Raw genomic sequence first — 23,384 nt, 5'->3', positions numbered from 1 at the left:
AGAATATGGTGATCTTGGGGAAGCAGCAACCTCCCTCCTCACTTGAATACTGAACTACTGGGCACTTTGCACAATACTCTGCATTTTTTTATGCTTCTCTTGAGTCTTGTGTTTGAATATCAAATTTTCTATTCAGCTCTGGTCTTTTTTTTTTTTTAACCAGGAATGCTTGAAAGTCCTCTATTTCATTAAATGTCTACTTTTTCCCTTGTAGAATTATACATAGTTTTGCTGGGTAGGTTATTCTTGGTTGTAATCCTAGCTCCTTTGTCTTCTGATATATCGTATTCCAGACCTTTCATTCTTTTCACATAGAAGCTGCTAAATCTTGTGTGATCCAAACTGTGGCTCCTTGGAATTTGAATGGTTTGTTTCTGGTTGCTTATAATATTTTCTCCTTGACCTGGGATCTTTGGAATTTGGCCATAATATTTCTGGGAATTTTCATTTTGGGATCTCTTGCAGGTGGTGATCAATAGAGTAGTTCAATTTCTATTTTACCTCTGGTTCTAGGATATCAGGGCAGTGTTCCTTTATGGTTTCTTGAAATATGATGTTTAGATTCTTTTTTTATTTGAAAAAGGTAAATTTAATATTTCTGCTTTTCTATATTTGTTTCTGAAGTTTTTATGCCCTACATGGTCAATTTTTTGTGAAAGTGCTCTATGCATTTGAGAAAAAGATGTATTCCTATCTATTCCTATTCAATATTCTCCAGAAATCTATCATATCTAATTTTTCTAAAGTTCTATTCATAGCATTAATTTCTTTCTACTTTATGGTTAGATTTATCTGCATCTGAGAGAGTTAGATTGAGATGCCTCACTATTATAGTTTCAGTGTCTATTTCCTCCTATAATTCATTTAACTTTCCTTTAAGAATTTGGATGCTATGCCATTTGGTGCAGATATACTTGGTATCAATATTACTTCATTGTCTAGAGTCATTTCAGTTGTGTCCAACTCTTTGTGACCCCATTTGGGGTTTTCTTGGCAAAGATACTAGAGTGGTTTGCCATTTCCTTCTCTAGCTCATTTTATACATGAGGAAACTGAGGCAAGCAGGGTTAAGTAACTTGCCCATGGACACACAGCTAATAAGTGTCAGGCCATATTTGAACTCAGGAAGATGAGTCTTCCTGATTCTCAGTCCAGTATTCTATCCACTGTACTATATAGCTGCCATTTTAGCAAAATGTAATTTCCCTTATTATCTGTTTAATTAGGTCTATTTTTGTTTTTTTTCTTGTCTGAAATCATGATTGCTACCCCTGCCTTTTTTTTTTTTACTTCAGCTGAGGCATAACAGATTCTGCTCCAGCTCCTTATTTTAACTCTCTCTGTGTAGTTCTATTTCAAGTTTGTCTCATGTAAACAATATATTGTTGGATTCTGATTTCTAATCCTTTCTGCTATCTTCATTCATTGTATGGGTGAGTTCATCCCATTCACATGTATGATTTCTTACCATGCATTTCCCTCTATACTCTTTCTCTTTTTTGACCCTGTCCCATTCTCAAAAGTCTGTTTTGCTTTGGACTACTGCCCCCTTAATCAATTCCCTTTTATCTTCTCCCTACCCCTTTCTCTTAGCAACTTCCTCTCATACTTCCCTATGGAATTAAGATGAATTTATATACCCAACTCTGTGTGTGTGTGTGTGTGTATACGTACATAAATATATATTATATATATATGATAAATATATATATGTATGTATACACACACACATTTCCCTCATTTAACCAGTTCCGATAAAATTGAGGTTCAAGGGCAGCTAGGTGGCACAGTGGATAGAGCATCAGCCCTGGAGTCAGGAGGACCTAAATTCAAATCCAGCCTTAGACGCTTGATACTTACTAGCTGTGTGACCTTGGGCAAGTCACTTAACCCCAATTGCCTCAACAAAAAAATTGAGGTTCAAACATTGCCTACTCCCTGTGTCCCATTTTACCCTTAATTTCCCTCATTCTTCCTTTCCCTTCCCCCTTCTCCCAGTGCACCCTTCTTTCTTATGCTTCCATTCTTCTCTTGAGATAATCCCAACATAATAGGCTTACACCCATGCCCTCTATGTAGACTCATTCTAACTGCTCTAAATGGTTATAACTTCTTAGGGATTATTTCTCACCCATGTTTACCATTTTTGTTTCTCCTGAGTCATGTGTTTGAATATCAAATTTTCTATTCAGCTTGGGTCTTTTCAACAGGAATGCTTTAAAGTCCTTTATTTCACTAAATGACCACTTTTACAGCCCAGTGGATTCCTAGAAGTTTTCAGTGCTTTCAAAGTGTATGATCCAGGGAGAGATCTGGTCACTGACCTCCTGCTCTTCACTTTAGGTAGGACCCCTCTTTCCTCAACTGCAACCACTCCACCCTAGAATTGCAACACAAGACTGGGTAATGGGTGACAGCTCTGAAATTGCATTAGGTCTTATGTCCTGTACTAACACAGGGGTCTCCGGGATCTTTCTGACCAGGTGTTCAGTCACCTTACCATCCCTGGGCACTACTTCCCTTTGCCACCATTACAATCCACAGTGGGTGCTGCTTTTCCCATGCACTGCACTGCCAGGCAGCCCCCACCCCAGTGTCCACAAGACCTCTTTCTGTCTTCCTGACCTGCCCTGGGTTGGAAAATTTACTCACTGTGACTTTTTGTTGATTTTCCCACCCACAATTCAGTTTAATCCACTTTTAAAAGTTGTTACATAGAGGTGTTTGGGAGAACTCAGAAAAAAAATGCTTACTTGACTCTACCACATTGGATCTGCACCTCTATTTCATTTATTTAAATAATAAATTTTATTGATATCTTTTTACCACCTTCATTTACCCAGGTAGCCATCCTTTGTAACCAAGGAAAGCAGTTAAGCAAAAACCGCTGATACAGTGACAATATCTGTCATTATTTGCCCTATTACATACCCATAGATTCCCAATTTTTCAGCGAAAAGAAGGAGGTACACTTCTTCATATCTTGGGGCCAAGATTTGTCATTATAATTACAAAATGTTCAAGTTTATTCTAATGTGTTTTTTCTTTACATTACTATAGTCATTGTGAATGTTGCTACCCTGGTTCTGCTTTACTCTTCCATCACTTTCTAGTTGTTTTTCTGAATTCTTGTTTATTATTATGGCATAATAATATTCTGTTATATTCATGTTTCACAGTTTGTTCAGCCATTCCTCAATCAAGGAAAACCCACTTCATTTCTAGTTTTTGATGCTAAAGAAAGTGTTCCTATGATTATTTGGGTATATAAAGCACCTTTCTTTCTGTCTTTGTCCTCCCTACAGTATACACCTAACAGTGGTATCAAAAGGTATGGCATTCAAAGGATTGGATACTTGTAATTATTTTAGAAATAGTTCAAATTATTTTCAAAAATGGTTGAACCAATTCACAGGTTCACCAACAGCATGCTAAGTTACCTCTCTTCCTGTATCCCTTCCAACTGAATATTTTGACTTATTTGGATTTTTGTTTTTGTTAATTTTGGTTTTGTGAACTGACTCACAGTTACTTTAATTTGCATTTCTATTATTAGTGTTTTGGGGGTAGTCTTCCATATGGTTATTGATAGTTTGCAATTCTATTGAAAACTTTTATAGATGTCCTTTGATCTTTTGTCTATTAAAATGGCTATTTAGCTTTCATATTTATGTTCATCTATCAGACTTGTAACAGTGATATTTTTTGCAAAGTCTTTCTTCCCAGTTGAGTATCCCTTCTTATTCTGGCTGTATTTAACTGTATGGTGCAAAAGTATTTAAGTTTATGTAGTTAAAACAGTCTATTTTCTTCTTTCATCATCACCTTTACCTTGCCTGGATTCCTGCCTTCCCAGAGTTATTAAAGGTACCTCTTCTATCTCCTTATAAAAGGAAAAAAATGTGACCTTTTATATTTCACTTAAGTATTCATTTGGAATATTTTGTAGTATATGGCCTGAAATGCTTATATATGCAAATATATATGATGCATAAATACATTCTACCAGATTTTACCAGTTTTTCCCAGTAGTTCTTGTCAAATAGGGTATCTTTTATCTATTAGTTTATAGTCTTGGTTTTATTAAACATTGGACTGATGAATTTGGTTATTTCTGGCTCTTTATTTTGAGATAGTAACTTTTATAGGGAATACTTCAAATTTAATAGAATAATTTCAACACTGTCCTGCTTATCTGTATCCCCTTCTGAACTTTCTTCTGCTTATTTCTATTTATTTGTTTAGTGGCATTAGCTTCCTTTCAATTTTTCATTTGTTTAGTATCATAATTAATGTTCTCTTATAAAAATAAGTATAGTAATGCAAAAAAAAAAAAGAATGAAAATCCACACATTGGCCAACTCTGAAAATATATGTTTCATTCTGCACCCCTAGCCAATCACCTCTTTGCCAAGAGGTGGAAAGAATGGCTCATTGTCTGGAATTTTTCTTCTAGAATCATGACTGGGTATTACATTGACCTGAGTTCTTAAATTTTTCAAAGTTATTTTTCTTTATAATGTAGTAGTCATTATATAAATTGTTCTCACTCTGCTTGCTTCATTCTGCATAAGTTCATATAAGTCCTACCAATTTTCTCTGAACCTCTCCCTTTCATAATTTTGTACAATAATATTCCATTAATTCAGATACTATAATTTGTTCAGCCTTTCCCTGGTTAATGGGCACCCACTATTTCTAGCTCTTTGATACAAAGGAAAAAAAGGTCCTATTTTTTAATTTTACACATGGTTTCTTTCCCTCTGTCTCTGATCTTTTTGGTGTTACAAGCCCAGTAAATGAGACAAATGGTATTATAGTTTAGTGACTTTTGGGGTAAAATTCCAAATTACCAGAATGGTTGGACCACTTTATAATTCCAGCAGTGTGTTACTGTGTCTGTCCTCCCATATCCTCTCTAATAATTGTAATTTTGCTCTTTGGTCATCACTGCCAATATGTGTCTGAGATGAACCTCAGAGTTGTTTTATTTTTAATTTCTATTACTAATAATGTTTTTTTTAAATGGTTGATAGCTCTCCTTTCTTTTTTTGGAACTGCCTATTTTTCTTTCTTTATTACAAATTAGTTTTCATATATTTTATCAGTTTGTTATCTGTCTTTGATATAAGACTTTTATCAGAGAAACTGGCTACAATGATTTTTTTTTGTTTCTTTTCCACTTTTTTCTGTATTGATTTTATTTGTGCAAAAACTTTTCAATATTACATAACCAAAACCATCTACTTTATTTCTTTCTATTTATTCTCTATCATTTTGTTAAAAACTCTATTCCTAATTGTTAATGGTATCTCTTTCCATTATCCTCTATTACATAACTTTTTTATATTTAGACATATCTATTTGGAGCTTATTGGTGTATATATGAGATACTGATCTAAATCTAATTTCTGCTTTCCAATTTCCCAGAAATTTTTATCTAACAGAATTCTTTTTTTTTTTTTTTCCGGTGAGGCAATTGGGGTTAAGTGACTTGCCCAGAGTCACAAAGCTAGTGAGTGTTAAGTGTTATGAGGCCAGATTTGAACTCGGGTCCTCCTGACTCCAGGGTGGGTGCTCTATCCACTGCGCCACCTAGCTGCCCCCTCTAATAGGATTCTTACCCTGCGCATTGGAGTCCTTAAGTTTATTGAATAATTATTTCTGAGTTGTGTGTGCCTAATCCAATCCACTGACCAAATTTTATATTTTTTAACCAGAACCAAATAGTTTAGATTATTACTTTGCAGTATTTTTTGAGATCTAGTCCTGGTAGCATCCCTACTTTTTTTTCCTATTAACTCCCTTGAAATTCTTGATCAGATGAATTTTTTTTATTATTTTGTAGATTGATTCATATGACACTGATTCTGTAAATTAATTTTGGTAGTAATGTAATTTGGATTATATCAACATGGCCCAACCATGAGCAATTCATCTCTCTCTAATAATTTGTCTGTATTTTTGTAAAGAATGCTTTTACAGTTGTATTCATGTCTTTCCTGTGTCTTATCAGTAGTTGGACTACTAGACATTTTCAAACACTTTGCTGTTATTTCAAATGGAATTTCCTTTTACATCTTTTCCCACTGAACTGAAGGTAGGAAATTTTTAAAAGCCATTAAATGATTACAACAAATTTTTACACATTCATTTTTTTTAAGCTTTCATGAATGGACTGGCATTTCTTTTTTTTCCCAAGAATTGACAATTTGAATCTACTGGAGTTAGTCAAAACTGAAAATCATTACTTTAATGTAAAGCATATATATAACTTCAATAACATGTGTGCTTTTCCCTTCAGATGACACTCAAACTAAAAAGCGTTCAGCATCTCTAAATTCTAAGGTAATTAAAGCTGCATGGAATTCCAAAGAGTTTATAAGATGTATATTGCCTTACTATTTATTCCGTAGTGTCTTGGTATAAACTATCTTTTAATCTTACCCAATATATAAAAAATCTGGATTCTTTGAAATGACAGACTATTTGAATTTTAAAATTTGAGGAGACCTTGGAGGCCATGTAGTAGAGCACTTTCACTTTACTGAAGATGAAACTACTGAGGGCCAGAGAAATTCAATAATTTGCCTGAGGTCATACATTTAGTTTGTAAAACAGCCAGGTCTAGGATTTAGGTCTTCTGACTCCCAGTCTATTCCTCTTTTCAATATACCCTGATGCTAATGAAAATATGGAGTAATTACTTGTTTTACAAAATTATTCACAATGAGATTACATTAACTAATAAGTTCATTGAGTGCATTAAAATTACTATTAAATTTTTACTTAGATGTTACTTTTAAATAACATGTCTTGTTTACATAGAGTAGACACATCAGCATGTGTTTAAAACATACAGTGGGAGAGGGGGATGGCCTTAGAGTCAGGAAGACCTGGATTCTAAGTCCTGTTTTTGGCATATAGAAGCTATGTAACCATAGTTGAGTCTTTTAAACTCTAAAATGCCCCTAGATAACTCTGTAAAAGTTGGAGATGAATTGACAATCTGCATCAGTGGAGGGACATTTCACACCAGGAATCCCCTATAAACTACAGAAGTCATAGTTTGGGAACAAAACAAACAAATGAACAAACAAAATGAAACTCAACCCCAAAAGACATCAAGTCATCCAAAACACCGAGTACAACAAAAAAAAGTGATCCACTTAAATAATGAGGCAAACAGATTATGGTGTACATTGCTAAGATCTAACAAGTGCTTAAATTATAAAATGTGCTCATAAAGTGGTGCAGCTGGTTCTACAAAGCATGAAATTTCACTCTTCTTATTTTAAAGGTATACCTACTTCATGTATTTTAATGCAATGAAGCTTGGGTTATAGTAATCTTTTATAGGAGAATATCTCCTTCGGAAAATATTAATCTAAACATCTTTAGTTACCTAGAAATCTGAAAACCTTTCAGATAATTTTTTTTTTTTGGTAACTAGAAATTTTTTCCATAGATTCAATTTTTTTTTTAAAAAATCAGGGTAACTTAGGAAATAAATATCAAAATTATAAAACCTTTACATTTCTATTTACCTAAAAACTGGCTATTATTTGCAAAGTTGAATGTTTCTTTTTAAACTAACTATATGGATTTAAATCATAGTAAGAAACAAAAAAAAAAGAATTTAAATGACAGTAAATGATCAAGTCCATTTCTCTAATTGTAATGTGATTACTAAAAAAAGTTTATAATTTTGGATATTTATTGTTTATTCACATTGGCTAAAAAAAAACAAGAAACAAAAAACAAACAACTGTATGTGGGACGGGGATAATGTCATTCCCTTATTCCTATTTTAGTCAAAGTTCATTGAATATTAAGAGTTATGACTTCAAAGGGGTTGGGCCTGTTGAAAGCTAGATAATGTCTTTTTCTGTTCTCTAGTTTCTACTCTTAATAGATTGTAGCATCAGAATACTTACTGATATTAACTTGAACTCCCCACTGTTCTGGATCTTCTTTTGCAGTTTTGTGGAGATAATTTCATGTAGTGGAACAAGTCCTGCACTTAAGGGTCAGGAAACTTAAAAGTACCAGCTCCAACACATATTAGTTATATGACTTTGGGCAGGTTAATTTACTTGGGCATCAGCTTACTCAAATATAAAATATCTGCATTACCTCCCTCAAAGAGTTAAGAGGAAAGCATTTAGTGAGCTTTATAGCATTATGGAATTGTTCCTTTTTTTTTTTCTTTGCCTTCAAACCCTTTTTCTTGTTTCCACAACTTCAAGAATACTTACTGTAGAGGTTTGGTTTCTTAAATTAAAAGCTACGAAGTAGGCTCTTTCAGCTGGGTCCTTCCTCATAAGCTAAAGAACATAAGCCTTACACTGTCAATACTGTAAACATTAAATGATAATAGCTAACATTTGTATAGCACATTAAGATTGAAAAGTTTTCCATATATTACCTCATTTGATACAATAACCCTGTGACATAGGTGCTAAGTCAAAGTCTTCCCTGTTCTATCCAACCAGAAGAGTTATTTCCCTCCTCAGAACTCTGTGACTCTCTTCTGTGTTTATTGTTTTATTTTGTATTATAGTTATTTGTATGTGTTTTCATCCCCTCCTAGGTAAACTCACAGTTTCATATTTCCTTCACATTATTTCTCTCCTGCACATAAGACACAATGGTTGTTGAATTTCTTATATACAGTTAAGTATATCTGTATAAAGCTTGTATATAATAAATATAAACACCACTAATCCTTAAAACATCAAACCCAACAAAAATAGTTAGTTGAAAACCACCATTAGTCCAAATTGCCCAGATTTTAAAATTTGTAGGATTCTTTATTCTACAGTCTTCTCTGTGACTTCAAGTATTTAATTGAAATAGGCTCATTGCAGAGAGCAAATGTGAAAATTTTCTTTTTGGGACTGCTACAGAAGATCTCTCCTGTCAGTATATTGCATGTGGCATTCTTCCAAAGACTGTAGACTTTATACTATAAAAAATTGGGAGGCATGGGACTTTATCACAACAATCATTCAGATTTTATTTTCTATTTTGGCTTGAAATGTGGTTTAGAAGTACTTCCACTGAAATAAGTTCAGTAAGTGGGAATATATTTCATTCATCTAAATAATCTCTAGAGGTCATTAAAATGTATCATACAATATTGTTATTTTAATTTGTTAATGAACCATAATCATGTGTGTGTATCTGTGTGTATGTGTATCTATAGCCATCTTCTCTTCGAAGAGTCAGCATTGCAACCTTGCCCAGGAATTTTGGAAATACAGGACTGGTAAGAAAATTCCTAAAGTTTCTCTTTTAAAAGCAAAAGTTTTCAGATAGGAAAAACAGAAACTCATTAAATTCACATTCTAATTTTTCTTTTAAAACCTCGATTACCAAAGATGTCAGGAATTGAAAAAAACGACCGCTTCAGTAGGAGGTCAAGTAGTTGGTAAGTTTATGACTTTGTCCATTATTTGGGAAATTTATGCCTATTTTTAATCAAGTAGATTTGTGTTCGAAATATATACTGTTATATACTATGACATTTAACTGTTATATTATTGCAAGGTCAACTAGTACAAAAACTTGGTTTGTCCATGAATAAAATGTGTCAGGTTTTCCTTTGGTTTTACGTGAAACAAGAGTTGTATAACTAATTTCAGCGATGTGAAATGAGCTGTATTTTTTTTTTTTTATTCAGGCGTACTTTGGGATCAAAGCAAAGTGAACATCGTCCATCACTTCAGCACTTCAGTAGTACGTATTCTTGGGCTGATGATGAAGGAGAGAAATGTGATTCAAAGTAAGTAAAGCCTATTAATATAGCTACTGGAAGTGTACATAAACCCTTCAACATTAGAATATATATTTTAAACTACACTGAAAAACAGATTTTTAAAATTAATATCTTCCAGTAATCTTGATGGAGAGATTTGCTAATGTGATACAGATTTATTGTGTGACTGCGTATGTAAACAAAAGGCCAAATTAGTTGTGTTCCTTGAGAACTTTATAGGAATGCAACTGACTTTCACTTTAGATCTTATTTTCCTTTTAAAAATCAACCGAAAGAAAATTTATTATAGATCCCTTATGGACAGCTCAGGCCAAAAGGAAAATGTTAAGTGCCACAATCCACTCTGGCATTATAATTCTGTGCTGCTGAACAAAGAAGACTTCAAAAATCCAAATCCAAATAGATAAGTACTACTCAATGAACATAATGAAATGATTTAATTTTTAAGAAACTCTTTAGTCATTATTAGCTTAGTGAAATGACAACTTTCGGTTTATAGAATGGAGCATAGGAATCTTCAGGTTGCTGGTTCAAATCCAGTCTGCAGGAAGACAGCCATTATTATTTTGATTCACTTTTTCTTTCCCAGAAGACTATATCCATTATTATTTGTTTAAAATTACCAGTGTTTCCATAAAATCCTTTTCCTGGTCAAGCTATTAAAAATTTTAAAAGTATTTCAAATTAATGAGATCTTTAGGGGGGAAAAGACCTGAACCATCATGTTTTTGATAATACAAAATGTTAAGCATGAGCAAAATATATTTTCAAAGAAAGATTTTAAAATCAAACAAATGAATAAAATTAGGAACTTGTTAGAATAGTTTTGTAATCACGGTTTTCTAAAAATATATTTTAAATCAATCACCTGCTATAATTTAACATTATTTTTATTTTGCATGATGAGCTCTTATAGTCTTAAATATTAAAATTGACTTATTTAAAGAGATAAAGAAGAATCAGAACCACCTGCTGAAGAAATTTCAGAGGAAACAAGAAAGCTAAGCCTTTCTGAAAAGAAGAAAAATCAATCCAGATGGGATGTTTCTTCACTGTAAGTGGTGTATTTGCTAAAAAGATGTAAATTCTGTATATGTGTATATGAAGGGTTGGAAGGAAAATGGAAGAGGAGAACGTTAACCTTAATATCCTTAATCATACAACTTCACAACACAGACAACATATCCAAATTAATGTAGTTAGTACAAAATAGTTTTCACTCAGTCTTTTAAATGATGCTGTGGTCAGCAGTATGGATGATGATGATGATGATGATGATGATACAGATACAAAGTGAACTTACTCAATTTCAAGTTGTCAGGGGTGAGGGGAGTGCTTGAATCTTAAAGAATTAGAATTCTAGTTATCACCTAGATACATAAAATAAAATAGCAATCAGAAACAGTAAAATTAAGTAAGGATGAGTATTCAGGGTATGATGGGAAATGGCTTGCTTTACATGAATGTGACTAAAAAAAAAATCTCTTAAATTCTAAGTCCCCTCACTTCGGAAAAGAAACTCTGTGTGTGTGTGTGTGTGTGTGTGTATCCTTGCAAATCTTAAGGCACTATATAAATGCTAGCTATTATATGCTATAAATAGTAGTACGTTTATACTTGTAAAAAATAGGAACCTCTTGATTTTCTTCATGGAAGAATTTCATTTAAAGCTGTTATCTAAAGGAGAGGGTAGCAAAATAATTTGTAGCCCGGTGCAATGACGCAGCCAGCGTTTATGTATAGAGAGTATATAAAGTATACTAAAGACTATTTAGTATATTTAACAACAGTAGCATTGATAGATAACAATGCCCTGGCATAATCAGCTTCCCGTATTTGTGCTTTCCTCATAGTTACGACATGGGAACAACCTGGGCGTGTGATCTCAAGACCTCCTTCCAAAAGACAAATCTAACCCTCTGGATTTCTGTCGTGTTTATTGTACTGTTTGCAGCTTTTATGAGTTTTCTTACAGGCCGATTTTTCCAATGGCCTGTAGATGCTGCTCCTGTAGAAAATGGGGGCTCCTGGACTTCCCTCCAACAAACTTTGTGGCCATACACCAAACTCCAACACAATGGGCCCCCACCAGTATAAATGGCAACAGCAATCACATGATGAGTTTTAAATGACCTGCAAATTGGTCATTTAAGTCTGGAAAGTTGCTTTACTATTTTAGTATAAAAAAGTGAAACATAGAAAAACCTCCACCTTTTAAAAATGTTACTGTCATTCTTATGTTCCCGATAATTTTCTAAAAGTAAGTTAATGAAATAGTGTTCACTTCTCAAACTCCATAGGAAGTCTGATTTTTAGTGAACCTTACGAAGAAAGTTTGTACTGTTTTATCCACTGTGAAATGTTAAAGAAATAAAGAATCATTACAGTTTTAATACAACAGCAGTTGAAACATGCCTAAATGTTCTATTGCAGCGCTTTCATTCAAAAATAAAATGTGTGTAAAAATGCTGAGCACACAACTTTAATGGGAAATTTAAATTCTACTCCTCTTGTAATATTTAGCTGAATGAATACCTGATTTTTTTTTCAAATGTTCTTGATTCACCAAATTTACACTTGCAGGCATTAAGAATAGGTTAGCACTCTAGTAGAGAGCAGAAGTTTGCACACAGCATCAATGAATAGATAGTTTGAATGCCTGATTTTCTGCAGTGCGTCTTCACTAGTAAAGTCCTTGATCATGTGATATAAGGTGGAATGAAATTCAGTATCATCTTCTAACTCTTCTGAAAACGCCTCACTGAGTTCATTAATCTTGAGTTTTTGGGCTCTTTCACCATTGAACATATAAAGGGACCACTCATTATCCTCAACATATTCTTTTTGGAGAAGTTCACTTGCCTACAGAAGAATGAAAGAACAAAGAATTCTAAGAGTTACAAAGCTACCATATTGCCCAGCAGTAGAGGGTTATGTGGACCCTCATTGACACTTGTCCAAGTACCAAAGTGCATCAAAAATAAAAAGTTATCTACTTTCTAACTGCCAGTTATGAATTCTCATCTCAAAACTATTTATACTCCTGGTGTGAATTTGATGTTATGAACACTCAGTTTGGACTAAAATGTGCTCAGTGTTAAGCTGTTGGGCCTTGATAGGATCTTGAGGGTCTTTTTCCCCAGGCACTTCTAAAAATGAGAGAATGCTTTTCATCCCATAATTCTTTCAGAGGAACAAGCACAACAATCATAACTATGATATTCATAAATAAAATACCTTTACAGCCTTATTTCACAATAATTCCTTTGATAAACTCTCTGTTCCAGGCAAAATGGCCTCCTAACCAGTCCTCAGACTCTATATGGGTACAAGTCATCCCTTCATGCTTTGAATGCCCTCCCACCTCATCTCTGCCTCTTGAAAGGCTCCAGCTCAGGTGCTACCTCTTTTGCAAAGCTTTCCCAGACTTCTTTAGGTAATAATCCTCCCTCAAATTCCCTTCTATTTACTTATCTGAGCCCATGCTTTATCTTCCCTCTCTTGCCAGTACGAACAGCAGCTTCTTTTAAGTTAGGGACTTTTCCCATCTTTGTCTTGTTGTTTTAGCATTTAGTCTAGTGCCTTATACATTTTAGTGGTTGAATAAATATTGAATTGCATGTAATTAGATTTTTTTTTTCATATTTTAAAAGGAGAAGTTAACTTTATCTTTCCTTTTTGTTCTGCTCCTAAGGCATCATATATAGTATCTTCTTTATAATGATATTGTAGGTTGAATTTGGACTTTTTGAAAATATACCTTAAAAACAACTTTTTCAGGACCAGATTGCTTATTCCATTTACTCCAACTGAAAGAAAAGGCAGATGCCAATAGGGCCATTTGTCGATAAGCCTTCATTTCTACTAATGGATCCTGCAACATAAACACAAAAGGAACTAATCACATACTACAAAAATAAACATTAACACTATATTCGTCACTAGGGGAGGGAGGATACTTTGGGCAACCTGACTTACTTAGGCATATTTTGTTATACAAATAACACATTTATGTCATGGTACATCTACCCATGCTGTTAGTTTTCTATAATTTTTCATGAATATTTAAATTCAGATAAACTGATGTTTGCAAAATGAAAGATCTTTTTTCTTTTCTTTTTTAAAAATTTATTTAGTATTTTATTTTTCCCCAGTTACATGTAAAAACAATTTTTAACATTTTTTGGGGGGGGGCTAGGCAATGGGGTTAAGTGACTTGGCTAGGGTCAGTAAGTGTTATGTGTCTGAGGCAGGATTTGAACCTGGGTCCTCCTGTATCCAGGGCTGGTGCTCTGTCCACTGCACTACCCAGCTGTCCCCTTAACATTCCTTTTTAAAACTTTTGAGTTCTAAATTCTCTCCCTTCCTCCTTTCCTGACCCTCCCCGCATTGAGAAGGCAAGCAATTCAATATAGGTTATACATGTATAGTCATGCAAAACACATCCATAATAGTAGTGCTGTGAAAGAAAATATAGACAAGAAAAAAAAACTCAAGAAAAATAAAGTAAAAAAAAAAAGTATGCTTCAATCTATATTCAGACAACATCAGTTCGTTCTCTGGGGATGGACAGCATTTTTCATTAAAAGTCCTCAAAATGAAAGATCTTTAATGACTCTTTGTCTATAGAGCCATTCTGTCTATACCCCACAATATGCCTTGCCTAATGACTGGATAAAGCAAGCATTTTTTTTGTGATAATGATACTTTGCCTAAAGTCACAAGATTGATGGTACAATGTCCTGACAAGAAAGTCATACTGAATAGGATGACAGGATGATAAAATGTATCTGTGAAGGTATTCAGCAAGATGGACAGTTCCCAGCTCAAATGCAATTAAAACCCAGCTATGACTTAATAAATAAATTCTAGGGAGCTAAGGCTTATAGAGGACATGCCCAGGTCACAAAGTCACTCAGCTGATGTCAGAGGGGAGATCTGAACCCAGGTCTTCTTGGTTCCAAATTCCCTTCAATAAAAATAATAATAATAATAGTTCCTATCTACACAAAGCTTTAAGGCTTACAGGGGTGCCATATTATTAGCATTTCCCTAATAAAGACAAGGAAATTGAGTCATAGAGGTTAAGTGACTTGTCCATTGTCACACAATTGGTGTTAGAGCTTTGACAGAAATCTTGTTCTCTTCTAAATCCAAATCCATTGAAATTTCCACATATACCACATACCACATCATCTCTAAAGGCCCACAGGATCCTAACACTTAAAGCTGGCCACAGAAAAGGAAATCAATTTCAAAAGCCTTTCTCATTTTTTTGGAGTAGTTTCCATCTATACTCCCGCCTGCACCACTGGTGAGGGAGGGGACATATACCTATTCCTAGGGCTTAGAGGTATTCCAAAAGCATTTACAAAATCCCTCCCTTAGAGGGCAAATGTCATAGACTACAGATTTAACACCAAAACAGGGCTTAGAGGCCAACAAATCCAAGCACCTCACTTAACAGAAAATACTGAGGCACAGACAGATGAAATGACAGCTCATACATCAATTTCTAAGGCAAGAAGGCACTCGGGTCTTCCTGACTCCAAGCCCCAAACTTGTAACAATAATCATAATAGTAGTAATAACAATAGTAATAATAATGGCGAGCACTTTAAGGTAATCAATGTTATCTCTTTTTGTCCTCACAACTGCTCTTGGAAGAAGAAAGGTGCTATTACTATCTCTCCCCTGAGTTCAAAAGGCTTGGAGGGCAGGGTACCAAACTCCTCCCAGTGTCTTCCTTAATAGAGGGCAGAAAACTGAACTCTGAGATCATTCCACTTAGCATCTGCTGCTCTGTCTCATTTCTCTGTGCTGGGTACACTCTGGTGCCTCCCACCCCTCCCCACACACCTTGTTTTCCTGTCTCCTTTTGTGTGTTGTCTCCCCTGTTAGATTGTAAGCTCCTTGAGGGCAGGGACTGTTTTTCTTTCATTAATTGTATCCCCCAGCATTTAGCATGGTGCCTAACACATAATAGGTGCTTAATAAATATTTACTGGATTGGATCATTATTTCCATTTTACAGACAAAGAAACTGAGGCACAGAGCAGTTAAGTGTCTTGCCCTGCGGCAAGTAACGTGGGTCACACAGTAAGTATCTGAGGTCATATCTGAATTCAGGACTTCCTGATTCCAAGTCTACTGTACCACATAGCTGCTGTTGTCCACTGACTGCAGGCTTGGAGAAGGGGAAGTATTCCTTGGGTGTGGCCTTTTGACTAAGTCCAAGTTTTACAAAACAAATCCTTTTATTAAGGGGATTTGTTCTGTGAGGTTTGGATTCAGTCAAAGGGCTGCACCTGAGGACCTAGAGGACCACATGTGGCCTCGAGGCTGCAGGTTCCCCACCCCTGACCTAGCCTTTGAATGCTTCCTCTGACACTATCTGGGTGACTATGGACAACACAATGCCTCTGAGACTGTTTCCTCACTAATAAAATAGGGACAGTCATACCTATAAAATTTCCCTTACAGGGCCTGGAGGCTCCAATGAAGTAATGGACTTGAGGCATTTTGTAATGTTTCAAGCATTATATGTCATTTACTACTACTGTCAATGCTTGGTCCATACCCTACATCGACTAAGTGGGGATGGTCTAAATTTTTCATACTAAAGATCACTGATGGGACTGTGTGTTTTTATTAGAGGATTAAGCTTCAGAGAAAACTGTTATAGTAACGGCATTTAGATCAAATACTGGGAAGTTAAAGAACTGGACTAAATTTCTAATCCTGCCAATGATTCCCATGTAGTAGAAGATTAATGGGACGAGCAGAGTTTTATTTATTCTTCTCCCTCTTCCTATGCCCCTGGATAAGTGAGGCTGTCAAATCCTCTTGAGCTCCTTAAAATGTATGTGTGTGCATGTGTACATACATCTATACATACACATCTATACATACATATATAATATGATGTGTATATATATATACATATATTTATACATATATACATAAGTAATGTTATATTCATTATCATCAACAAATTTAATTTTAAAAGCATCATTTTTACCTTGTTATTCACAGCAACGTAGACATGAGAGTACTCAGATGGGAAGATATTGAATCCAGTCTGTTTCATAGCAATTATTAAAGAAGTAATAGTCATCCATTTTCCTAACAAATGAGAGAGCTCATAGTCATCACCTAGCTCAACTGCGGCTAGCATACACTGGTTATCCTGTTTTCAAGGGAAAAAAATACATTTTTCAAAATAAAATACACTCCAAAAAAGATTAAGCTTATTTGGGAAACAATTTACATTCTTTTAAAAGTTTTAATGAATCTTTTTTTAAATCTCTTTATGGTATTTCTAATCTTCTAGTCCTAGTTCTCCCACTGATTGTGTGGTCTTGGGAAAATTACTTAGATTCTCTAGCCTTCATTTTCCTCATCTATGAAATGAGATTGGACTAGATGAACTTAAAGAATCACTCCAGTTTTAGGTTCTATGATCTAAGTATTAGAAGTTCATCTACTAAATGAATTATATATTGTGAAATAATTTGTATATTTAGCTAAAATAGTCTATCCAATGGAAACCATTTTTAAAAATGTCCAATTCTATTAAATTTTAACACAAGGCTGTAAGTGATGGTCAAGTTTCTTGAGTGCATTGACTGTGGTAGGAAGTTCTTACATGAGAGTTCCTAATTAAATGAAATTACAGATCTGGACCACTACCCTTCCAGTCATCCCTGCATTACCCCCATTAAGGAAATGTTATCCAGTTCTAAATATAGGTAAACTGGCAAATGTGTCCATTGTATCCTACTCAACTGGAAGTTGAGCACAACTTAAGTTTCATGTCATTCAGATCTCTTTGCTAAATTCATATAACGTGTAATGGCACAGATGTAATTTCTCTTTGATAGGCTGTATGGGGTAGGCTGTCATTCAGTCCTGTCTTACTCTTCATGACCTTATTTGGGGTTTTAACCTTGGCAAAGATACTGGAGTGGTTTGCCATTTCCCTCTCCAGCTCATTTTACAGATGAAGAAACTGAAGCAAACATGGTTAAGTGACTTGCCCAGGGTCACACAGCTAGTAAGTGTGTGAGACACTCTATCCACTGTGCCACCTAGCTGCCCTTACTCTGGGGTTAACATCAAGGAAAAACACCAACTTTAAGTTAGAAATTTTAGTCATAAGGTTGAGAAATCAGACTGCTTCTTTAAGGGAAGCTAGAGCAAAAAAATTTCTCATTTATTATTTTGTTTTCTTTTTAAAAATATTTCATTAATGTTCTTTTCCTTTCTACATCACTGACAGTTTATATATTCCTATTATTGGGGAATGACTAAACAAATTATAAAATATGAATGTAATAGAATATTATTGTGTCATAAAGAAATGATGAAATGGACAGTTTCCAAGGAAACTTGGGCAGACCTGCATGAACTAATGCAGAATGAAGTGAGCAGAACTAGGTAAACAATTTATACAATGATAACAGCATTACAGAGAAAAACAACTTTGAAAAATTTTAGTACTCTGATCAATGCAATGATAGCCATGAGTCCAAAACAATGAAGATGAAATATGCCATTCAGCCCTCCTGACAGAGAGATGGTGAACATAAAATGGAGACACATACATTTTTGAACATGACTAATGTGGGAATTTTTCCTCCAAACTATGGAGCTATATATTGAGAGCTTTATTTTCTATTTTTTTAATTGCTCAATGTGGGTAGAATAGTAAGAAAGGCAGATTATCTTTTAAATGTTTGTTAAATGGAAAAAAAAGTACACTTTTATAAAAAGATTTTTTCCCCTGATAGTTGGTCCATAATCAAAGTCATTCTTATTTGGTAAAGCCAATTAGAACTTGCATAGCCTTTTAGAATCCAAGATCACCTTCCTACTACAAAGAAGAATCAAAATAAGAGTTGGAGAATCTCTGAGGAATACTGGAAGAGAGTTCACAGACCATCTAGTCTAGCACTGGCCTGAGAAAGAATTCCTTCTACAATACACTGTCCGGCCCTTGTCTGGAGTATCCATCAAGTACTGTGGCTGCAAATTTTTAGTGACGGGGAACCCACTATTTTCTGAAACCATCAATTCCAATTTTTTTGTTGTTGTTTAGTTGTTTTAGTCATATCCAACTCTCTCTGATTGCATTTGGGGTTTTCTTGGCAAAGATACTGGAGTGTTTGCCATTTCCTTCTCCAGGTCATTTGACAAATGAGGAACTGAGGTAAATAGGGTTAAGTGACTAACCCAGGAACACACAACTCTTAAGTTTCTCAGGCCAAATTTTAACTTGGGTCTACCTGACTTCAGGGCCAGCTTTCTATCCACATTGTAGCTGCCCCGATTCCAATTTGGGATAACTCTAAAGGCTATTAATTTTTTCCTTTCCAAAACACTCTACTTCTACCTCTTGCCTCTATTTAGGTGCTCAGAAACCAAGCAAAATATAAGTAAACCGGTGGTTTTCATTCATCTACGTGACAAACGAAGCTAAATGCTTCCTCTACCTTTTGAGGAATGAAATTGTCACTAAGGCAAGCCGATAAATTATTAGCTGCCCTGCTTCTAGCAAAGAGAGAGAAAGAAGATAAAGAAAAAAAGGGGGGAGAGAAAGAATAACAAGGGGAGGGAAAGAATGCAATAGAGGAAAACAGGAAAACAGTATAAGGTCGAGAACATGTTCAAATAATTAAGCCTCTCATCACTACCATCCATTCCTCCTTGAGAGGCCAGGAATATTATTTTCTGAACTCCTCATATATTTTCTCTTTTCGTCCAAGTGAAATGACGTCAATATCATTTATGCTTCTACCTGCTGATCCACTATTTTAACTCTGACATTTCTTCATATCTATCTTTTTTAATGTGATATACTGTATGCTATTTCGCAAATTCTTCATTTCCCTCCCTCCCCCCAATGCCCACACCCATGACCTTTGGCTAGCCTGTTCCCTGGAAATAAAGGATCCCTTTCAGAGCTTTAATTCAGTCATAGGTCTTATCCCATTAAGTCACTAAGTTTCAGTGATACCTATGTTGTCAAAATTACCTCCATGTGTTAGGATCTCTAGTTCATCTTGCTTATTACCCACACATTGTACATTTGTGCAATATACACCTGAAACCACAGCTTTTATTGCAGTGTCCTTTCATGGAATTTGTCTCCTGTCAACCTCTGTATTTTATATAATTTTTTTAAATTTTATATTATCTATATTATATTTTACATATTAACTATATAACATATATCTATATATCATATTTTTATTTTATATACTCACTATTAAGTGAGTTATTTTATGTAAATACTGCTATTCTTTGCCCTACACTGTAGCCTCTCTCAAGGCATTTAACTCAATAGAACCCAAATTTGTATTATGCCCCTTCTTTTTCAGTTTAAATATACTTTGTTTAGATTTTCAAAATTCTAGGCAAATATATTTTACTAGCCCTTATTAGAAACACTCCATCCTTGGCCAAGGATTCATCATTACGCCAATTTTTTAAGTCATGGATCAGAAATTCAAATCCTATTCTCAAACATCATTTTCTCATCCAGCCACTGATTCGTATCCAATAAAAGTTCTCTTCTGAAGTACTTGTATTTGATTGACACAATAATGAAAATCATTTATGTTTAAGAAACATCAGATCTACACACGTCCAAATACATTAGGGAAACAAAGGTTGAAAATGTTGGACAGCAAGGGTTTGAATAAGGGAATAACACTCCTAAACGGGAAAGGACAGATAGGATCGGTGGCACAGGTGGAAAGATGGAGCCTGAGAGGAGACACATCCTCTGAGACCAGAGAGCAGGATGAGAAGAGAGGTGCTGGGATGAAGTTGAGGGATCAAGTAGGAATTAAAGCTACATGTGGCACCTGATACAGATCTCCGCAGTATTCAGAGGAAGCTCATCATCATACTGTTATTACATCCCATTTAATATATTCCATTTAATAAGATCATCTACTGAGAGTAAGGCCGAGAGGTGAGAGAAAATGGGCAGAAAGGATATGGGGTTTTAGGGAGGAGACCTAAAAGGAACAGGCCAGGGAGTTAACACAACATTAATAAAGAGATGCTAGATAGTGGGGAGAACTCAGTTGAAGTTCTGTATCAGTTACAGTGAAAAGTCAATTGGATTTGGAGCAAGGGACTTGGATTCAAATCCTGACTTCAACTGTATGTCCTTTGGCAAGTCATTTAGTTTCTTTGGGTCTCATTTTCCTAATTTGTAAAATGAGGTGGCTAAACTTGATGATTTTCTAAGTTCCTTTCCAGTTCTAGATCTATGATCCTATACCCCTTTTAACAAACATCATTACTTTAATAGACATTTTGCTTCATCCAACACAGCCTTTCATAGTTCTGGAAAATGCAGAGTGCAATAATGAATCCCCATAATAAATGTTGTAGAATATCTAGTTGCTATACTCAACAATCCTAATGGAGCTTGACAGCGTAGAGACTCCAGCGATGTAGACAACACCTCAGACATACCTGCCTATCCTGTGTCATTTTCTTCCATGTCCTTCCATAAATCTGCCATGGAGGTCCATACAATGTTCTAAGAGCCTTTCTTGTACTCTCAATATTCACAGATAATAACGGAGTAGCAAACTGTCTATTGATTGTTCCTTCTATAACTTCATGACCAACCTATCCTTTTTTCTGGTTAATACATTTCTCTTATGACCACCTTTAGACTGTTTCTCTTGTGTAACCTTTAGACATATTGAAGCCCATTCATGCCCACCATGAACTTCTCCACTGCCCCTAAATTAAATTCCTTGAAGATTATGGTATTATGCCAATCCATAATTCAAAGCCATACATCAGCACTGGCAGAATATTGGTTCCTAAAAAATGGGCCTTTGCTTCAGAGAGAAGCTTGGGATGATTAAAACAACCATGCATTCCTAGGGAAATCCATAATCTTCCTCTTGATCAATTCTTGACCCAGCTCATTGTCCCTTTTCAGAGTCCATCAAAGAACCTGGATGGGTGATTGTCAAACTTAGTGAATCCCATCACTATAATAATTTCTAATTTATGAATTCAGAATGAAGACCTTTAAATGGGATTATAAAATAGTAATAGCTTTAAGCACAAAGCAGAAACAATCACAAGTTAGCCATTTTATAACACATAAATAAAAATACCTTAACATACAACTTTTAGGCACATAATAATTTACCTTAATTTGTATGTCAATATCAGTAAATGTTGTAGTAATATTTAAAACTGCTTCATTCAAACAAAGTGGTCTCAGTTCCCATGACTCATAGGGCATATGAATGTGATTATCTTGAATCAATGTGATAGGATAAACAGATTCCACACTGAATGACACGATCCTTTCCTTCATGTTATAATAGAGGCTGACAAAGCCATCAGTTCGCCAACCTTTGCCTTTATAGTGGACAAGGGAAAATTATGTGAATTTTCCATATAAAAAAAATTCAATAGAAATTGAGAAACTCTGAAATGGCAGAGTTTTCCAATAGAATAATTCTCTAAAAAAAAAAGAGCATTTTTCTTAGAAAATGAAATAGACACAAATCATATCACCCTCCATATTTTTATTCAGTTGCTATTACATGTGTTGTCATTCATTCCACAAACCTTTGAGTATAGATAATATGTAAAACATGGTGTTTGGTAACATAAAAGTAGGGATGAATTCATTACATGTCACCACCATCACTGTGTGAGGTGGCTTCTTTGATACTATTGCTGGGAGTGCAGCCATCCTACCATTAGATTACATAGCAAGACAATAAAGCTGTCATTCCAGCATAATCAAAATGGTGAAATAAACCAATTTTATTACTTCTGGTTTTTAAAACCTTATTATTAACATACAATCATATAACTAGATATTAATTACTATAATGTTAAATTTAATATGTATTTAAAAAATAAGGGAGAGAAGGGAAGGAAAAGGAAAGGGAGATAGGGGAGGGGAGGAAGGATGAAAATGTTGCTACCATCTCCATTTTACAGACGAAGACATATAGGGAGATGGGGTGACTTGCCAACAGTCACACAGCCTGGGAGTCTTAGAGACAAGACTTCAGTCCTGGTGGGTACAACCTCCAATCCCATTTCTTCCCCCCTGCAATTGTAGTCCTAGAATTGATTCCACATATTTTGCAAGCGTGGTTTTGAATGAAGTACTTATCTTTTCTAACTCTATTCCTAAGAGTAATTTCACGACTGTACCTTCTGAATCCCATCGTGCGACCATAGGTTTCTCGAAAAACACTACATTTTTATTTATTTCAATCATGACCTCGATAGGTGGGTAAGGGTTTTCAGTTTCAGAAACATCATCTGCGATGTCTGGAGGATACATGAATGCCTGTAATCCTCCGCTGATGAGCTTTAAAAAGAGACAAACATTACTAATGTAGGAACTGCCTCATTAAATTTCTAAATACTAGACATAGTATTAAATCCGATAGACATCGATGTCTTTAATGTTTCACAGTTGAATCTCATTTTACAAAGGCTGGCCATAAAGTTATACTGGGGAGAGTTAAAACTACAGAGAACCCAAACTTCATGTTGTTCAATCCTCACAGTTTTCTCATTTATTCAGCAGTCA

General features: G+C 34.9%; 2 protein-coding genes across 4 annotated transcripts in view; one reads left to right on the top strand and one right to left on the bottom strand.

Annotated features, from left to right (window-relative positions):
• Positions 1–12,179, top strand: part of LRMP (lymphoid restricted membrane protein) — a 110,038-nt gene extending 97,859 nt beyond the window's left edge. Inside the window, exons 31-36 of the mRNA XM_027838579.1 lie at positions 6,305–6,348; positions 9,209–9,271; positions 9,384–9,433; positions 9,686–9,787; positions 10,728–10,835; positions 11,635–12,179. Coding sequence (XP_027694380.1) covers positions 6,305–6,348; positions 9,209–9,271; positions 9,384–9,433; positions 9,686–9,787; positions 10,728–10,835; positions 11,635–11,878 — 611 coding nt within the window. The 3' untranslated portion in view covers positions 11,879–12,179. The remainder of the gene's footprint in view (positions 1–6,304; positions 6,349–9,208; positions 9,272–9,383; positions 9,434–9,685; positions 9,788–10,727; positions 10,836–11,634) is intronic.
• Positions 12,180–12,264: 85 nt separating this feature from the next.
• CASC1 (cancer susceptibility 1) overlaps positions 12,265–23,384 on the bottom strand; it is a 76,439-nt gene continuing 65,319 nt past the window's right edge. For all 3 annotated transcript variants that reach the window (XM_027838596.1, XM_027838595.1, XM_027838597.1), the window contains 5 exons: positions 23,000–23,159; positions 21,972–22,186; positions 16,803–16,970; positions 13,542–13,655; positions 12,265–12,643 (listed from right to left, as the gene is read on the bottom strand). In XM_027838596.1, the coding sequence (XP_027694397.1) occupies positions 12,368–12,643; positions 13,542–13,655; positions 16,803–16,970; positions 21,972–22,186; positions 23,000–23,159 (933 nt within the window). In that variant the 3' untranslated portion in view covers positions 12,265–12,367. The remainder of the gene's footprint in view (positions 12,644–13,541; positions 13,656–16,802; positions 16,971–21,971; positions 22,187–22,999; positions 23,160–23,384) is intronic.

This window comes from Vombatus ursinus, unplaced genomic scaffold, assembly GCF_900497805.2.
Source record: "Vombatus ursinus unplaced genomic scaffold, bare-nosed wombat genome assembly UNPS02014830.1, whole genome shotgun sequence".
Classification (NCBI taxonomy): Eukaryota; Metazoa; Chordata; class Mammalia; order Diprotodontia; family Vombatidae; genus Vombatus; species Vombatus ursinus.
This window is presented reverse-complemented; position numbering and strand designations above follow the sequence as displayed.